Source organism: Priapulus caudatus, unplaced genomic scaffold (genome assembly GCF_000485595.1).
Source record: "Priapulus caudatus unplaced genomic scaffold, Priapulus_caudatus-5.0.1 Scaffold531, whole genome shotgun sequence".
In the NCBI taxonomy this organism is placed as follows: domain Eukaryota; kingdom Metazoa; phylum Priapulida; class Priapulimorpha; order Priapulimorphida; family Priapulidae; genus Priapulus; species Priapulus caudatus.
Window position 1 is genome coordinate 86483 of NW_014577592.1, and position 6149 is coordinate 92631.

General features: G+C 44.6%; 1 protein-coding gene across 1 annotated transcript in view; it reads right to left on the reverse strand.

Annotated features, from left to right (window-relative positions):
* Nucleotides 1–272: 272 nt before the first annotated feature.
* Nucleotides 273–6149, reverse strand: part of LOC106811356 (neurexin-4-like) — a 21003-nt gene continuing 15126 nt past the window's right edge. The window contains exons 23-28 of the mRNA XM_014814942.1: nucleotides 5293–5472; nucleotides 4563–4693; nucleotides 4100–4196; nucleotides 3814–3929; nucleotides 3258–3411; nucleotides 273–2150 (exon numbers count right to left, since the gene is read on the reverse strand). Coding sequence (XP_014670428.1) covers nucleotides 1957–2150; nucleotides 3258–3411; nucleotides 3814–3929; nucleotides 4100–4196; nucleotides 4563–4693; nucleotides 5293–5472 — 872 coding nt within the window. The 3' untranslated portion in view covers nucleotides 273–1956. The remainder of the gene's footprint in view (nucleotides 2151–3257; nucleotides 3412–3813; nucleotides 3930–4099; nucleotides 4197–4562; nucleotides 4694–5292; nucleotides 5473–6149) is intronic.

The window sequence follows — 6149 nt, forward strand, 5'->3', positions numbered from 1 at the left end:
CTTGGTTTTTCGTGATGGTTGATTCTATATGGTACATTATTACTGTTAGGTACTCAGTACATGGTTAAGTGTAAATTTTTTTTTCAAAGAAATTTCAAGGACTAGGACCTATTTCCAAGGACTTTCAATGACAAAAGGAAAAATTAAGGACTTTCAAGGACAAAGGACAAAATTCAAAGACTTTCAAGGGCTGTGGGGACCATGAGAAATAGATACGGGCGACATGAAATCGAAACAAGCTTCTGGAACAGAAACAGTATAATAAAATCTTATAAAATATCTTATCAGTATACATGATAATTTTATTGTAAACAAGTGGTGAAACGGCGAACAATTTCATATAATATCCTCATATCATAATTCCTAATAACTAAATCCATGTTTAAAAGCAGACGACACTAAAGGTGGTGACAAACGGAAACATAAGGCCCTTCAAAATTAGCTTTTCATATGAGATTACATCTCCCCCTAACTTTCTAAAAAATACAATGGTGTACAAAACCTGTTGATCTCAAAAGGAGATACAGACGACAAGAAATCGAAACAACTATATGAAACAGAAACGGTGTAAAATCTGATAAAAGGACGGGCGAAGGTGCACAAGATTGCTCGTGCAATTAAAACTCAATAGCAAGGCGCAATAATGATGGCAAGTGTGGGTGTCTTCTCAAGCTACTCACAGCAAAAGTCGTTTGAGATCCAGCAGCCTGTGCCTATATCACACGCGACGTTTCTAATATAATCAAGAGCGTATTAAGTATACCTAAGTACTACTTAAGTATACTAAGTATACTTAATACGCTCTTGATATATTATAGATTTCCCACCATTCCCATCAGATTCGCAGCAAGCGCGATAACCGGCCGGCCGGTACAGCGTATAGCATCGGCAACAACACATATATAACAAATTACATGCTTCTTTATGCAAAATTCATGCGCTATAATCCGACATTTATCGGCTGCTACGCTTCACTGTGGATGCTTCTAGATGTGCAGGCGAGGTACGTGAGTATGCAAGCTAACGGGTAAAACAAAACGTTGCAACAATTCATGGAATAAAGTCAATTTCGTGACCCTCATTATATATAGGCCTTATCACTCTCATGTGTAAATATGATGAAGATTCCACTCGTCTCCACGTTGCCTCACGATGATGAATTATTACATTTGGAGTGAATAAAAAAATAGTTCTTATTCACTCCTGATGAGATATACAACCTAAGGTGACCTACTGTGTACAAAATCCCTTAAATTTCCCCTTTATTATGCTAAGCAGAATAACATCTAACATAAACGCCATGTGTTTTACAAAAATACATGCTTTCACATAGAATGCGCAAAAGGTCGTCGCTTGAGAGATAAGATTACCAGTTAAAATTCTTTGTGGCATCTTACACTTGAGACGCTGACCTCCTGAGAATTTCTATTAGAGTACTATTGCTGTTTCAAACCAAGTAAAATAATTGGTTTGCCGACCATATGCTTTACTTTCGTCTACGACACAGAGCCTGTTGTTATTAATCACTTAGCTGTTAATGTTCATGTATCTCACTCACTCACTCACTCACTCACTCACTCACTCCCTCCCTCGCTCACTCTCACTCACGCATGCGCGCGCACACACACGCGCACGCACGCTCGCACGCACGCACGCACGCACTCGCTCACTCACACTTTCTCTCTCCTTCCTGTCCGACAGATTCATCTGACCACTCCCAATCTTCCGCTCTGCATGCTGATAGACGGCTGCTACATTGCAGTGCACTCCTCTGATAACAATGGTTGCAATCCTCTGATAACAATGGTTGCAATACTCTGATAACAATGGTTGCAATCCTCTGATAACAATGACTGCAGCAAACAGAGCATGCATCACACTCGTCCACAGCAAGCTTAACATCACACAGACGGACGCTATGTACAAAGGAGCCCAGCCACCAACGCTACGGCGCGCTTACAAGAACCACTCCTTCTTCTTGGCAGCGGTGGGGATGCCGGTCGGCCCGCGTACGACCGCCTGGTCGGCTGTGCTAGCGTGCTGCGCTCCCTTGTCCTCCTGCGTCATGTAGACACCCTTCTCTGTCGAGATGTAGCGGCACAGCAGAACGACGAACAGCACGAGCAGGATGAAGAGTATGATCAGAACAACTGTAACACAGCAAAGGTTAGCAGGTTAGACACAGCACGGGTCGAAGATACGTGCAGCAGCAACGTCCGAGCGCGTGAAAAAAAGAAGATCTTCTCAATCCAATGTACTTGGATTTGGAAATCTGTTAGATGCTATTATACATAACAGGATTATACATAATAGAAATACATAATGGACACATACATAACATGACAGCATGGAACAGTCGATATTACGTGCACTAGCAACGTCCAAGTGTGAAACAGAAACGATCGTTTCATGCCACAAGTATGTCTACTTGGATTTCGAAATCTGTTAGATGCTATTATAAATAACTAACCAAACGACGATGAGGACATGTTCAGACACAGTGTCGACTCTATTGGCATGCCCAATTATAGCGATAAACTTGCGTTTATACAGTGGGACGATGACTTAGCAGCTGTCAGAGCTAGCAGCTACTCAGCAGATGCCACTGACGTCTATTTAACCACGAGTTTTAACAGCAATTCAGGAAGAGGCATTGCTTCAGGCCACTACAGATGACCCAGCAGGGGGTGCTCCCTAGCTGAAGTGATACTATGCGCATGTTACATGTTCAAAGGAGATTTGACGGATTGACAAGAATATCTTTGATTTTATTGAGAGCAACAGTAAGCTACTGCTTAGCTCATACAGCCATCTTGGAGGGAGAGAGCGAGGGGTTCACATCCCTTACTTCAGGGTGAACTCTAGTGTCATTAGTTGACAATAGGTGGCGTTAGCTTACTATACTGGTTAGATATGACAGGGATATTTATAGATACACCGTGGCTACAAGCCCGGTCATCCATTACAAAGCTCAGCACAGATTCCCAAATCCATGTCACGATTAGGCCACGCCCCCTTTCAAATCCGTAGATTTTACTATTGCTTCAAAAGTTACAAAAACAAATTTTTTGATAAAATACCTAAAGGTAAATAGCCTGATATGATGGTAAAAACTTATTGTTTATTGTTTTTTACTGAAAAAATATAGTTGGGTTCACATAAAAAATATATGACCGGACGCGTAGCCTGGGAGCTGGGCGTCCAGTAACCGGACGCGTAGCCACGGCCTAATAGGTATGACAACACTAGCGACGCACCTATGAGCACGATGGTACCGGCGAGGCGTGCGCGCTGGTGCTCCTCATCGCCCCAGTCCGGGAACTGCGTCGTGATCTCGCGCAGCTCTCGCTCTTCCGGAGCGTGCGTGTACGGCTCAATGTGGCACTTCGACTGCCGCATCGATCCGTTGATCTGCGACGACGAGAACAATGAGAGTCGCGAGCAAACGCGCTAGTCGAGGATAACAGCCTCCGACGAAAACCAAATAACGAGACGCATTGGTTATCGTAAAATTCATGGTCAATTCGAACTAACACGCACGTCGTGAAAAATATGTTGAACATTAATGAATTATGACAATTAGTTAACGTTACTACTTGAACTGCACTGTCAATGGGTATGAGCGGGCATCGCCCGTGAAATTACGTCCAAGATGTCAGCTACCTGCGGTAGATCATCCACTTCACCCTATTAGAATCTAATGTGGTAAGAGTGCGCACTGATACTTGTACAGCAAAAGCATTGGGGGGGGGGGATATCAGATCTGAGAATGATGTAAAACAGGAGGATGTATTCTGGGCAGGCAATGCTCACATTGATGAAGACATTTGCTGGCCGTGGCTCAGTGAAGACAGATTTCAGTGGAAAGAGATCGTCAAACTCCATCCTACTGATGCAACCTCGGAATCCTTCCCCAGGCCCCATCGTCTCTGAAAAAGCAAAATAAAAAGTGGTAAAACAAGTGACAGTTTACCTACTATTCCTAATACATCATAATCCTAAGTCATCTTACATATTATTGTATTACTACTATATTTATATTATATTACACATAATATAGTAGTAAATATGTATATATGTAGTTACATATGAAGCGCACCATTTCTGCCAATATAGATGGTCTGTAAGTTATTGAACTTGGTATCCTGACTGCGAGCGAGATTGAAGGGGAAGATGTTTTCCTCATAATCATCAATCTAAAAACACACAAATAGTATAGTGCCACACAAATACTTAACGAAATATATATGTATAACAACCATATTATATTATATTATATCATATCATGTCATATCATATCATACCATAGTATACCATACCACACCATACCATACCATACCATGCCATGCCATGCCATACCATACCATATTATATCATCTTATATTATATTAACATAATGTATCATAATAATATAATCCCAAAAAGCAAACTGCTCCCACAAATTTAGAGGTAGGCTTGTCGGAGGCGTTTTCACCGCACGATACATCTGAGCGCGCGTTGACGTATGCTGCGCAGTCCAGCAAAGGGTAACCATGGTGACGCTGCGGCCGCTGGTCAGTTACCTTATAGACGAGGGTGGCGCCGTCGTCCTTGCGGTAGAAGATGACGTCGTGGTGCTGACCGTTGGCGAGAATGCGCTTGTCGTTGATCTCCTCGACGTCCCAGCCGTAGAAGAAGCGAAACTTCAGCCCGCCTGCGCAAAACAACGAGACGGTGAGGACGCGAGAAGCAGCAGCTGACATGCAGGCAGGACTCTCATCGCTCTGCCATCGAATCGGAATATCCGCCTCTCTTTGCTGCCTTCTCTGCCCTCGCACCGTTAACATCTAACTTCCTTTTGTTTGCGAGAATGCAGGAGAGACTCCGGGGATGACACCGTCTGATGACACCGACAAGCTGTGAAGTTGTCGACAGCAACTGAAGCCATTCGCGCCGAAACAACAAGTCGCCAAGATGTCAAGTATCTCAGACGGAGAACATCGGAACTGCTGCACGCTGGATGAGCGTTGATGACGGGTGGGGAGAGGTAGGCGCCAAGATGTGGGTGAGTACACACATTGGTGTGGTGAGAGGTGGGTGAGATGTGGGCGGGTACATGCGTGGGTGCGGTGAGAGGTGGGTGAGAAGTGGGCGGGCACACGCGTGGGTGCGGTGAGAGGTGGGTGAGATGTGTGCGGGCACACGCGTGGTGGCAGTGTGAGATAAAGAGATCTGAGCAGTCACACGCGTGGGTGCGGTACAAGATGCGGGTGGCCACACGCCAGGGTGCGGCGGTGAGAGGCAGTCACGTACCATTCTGCTGTATCTCCATCGAGAAGACGTCGTCGCCGGACGTGCGCACCTGCATGAGCAGACCCTTGCGGTCGACGGTGGAGAAGCCAACCCGGATACGCTCGGTGACCGTCGTGCGCATGCCGCGGTCGGGGAAGTCGTAACGGATCATGTCGCTCTGATGCATGTCAATACCGATGTCTGAAACGATAGTGATGTGTCAGTCATCAGAGGTTTTACTGTAATGATCATGGTAAGAATGCATGTCAATACCGATGTCTGAAACGATAGACAGATGTGTCAGTTATCAGAGGTTTTACTGTAATGATCATGGTAAGGATGCATGTCAATACCGATGTCTGAAACGATAGACAGATGTGTCAGTTATCAGAGGTTTTACTGTAATGATCATGGTAAGGATGCATGTCAATACCGATGTCTGAAACGATAGACAGATGTGTCAGTTATCAGAGGTTTTACTGTAATGATCATGGTAAGGATGCATGTCAATACCGATGTCTGACACGATAGACAGATGTGTCAGCTATCAGAGGTTTTACTCGCCGTACGTGCATTGACGCAGCGGCCATGCGTCACCACAGCCAGGGATGAGAATGACACAGAATTGTGATGGCATGCGCCACAGACTTTGTCGATCTAAGGTTTTATATTCAATGCAAACAAGTATCTTTCTGAGAATTTGAAACACGGAAATCCGCAAACGTGCAAAAAAGCACTGTTGTCACACATAACCACCATATGTCACACACCACCACAGTTTTCACCCATCACCACCATATGTCACACATTACCACCATATGTCACACATCACCACCATATGTCACACATCACCACCATATGTCACACATCACCACCAT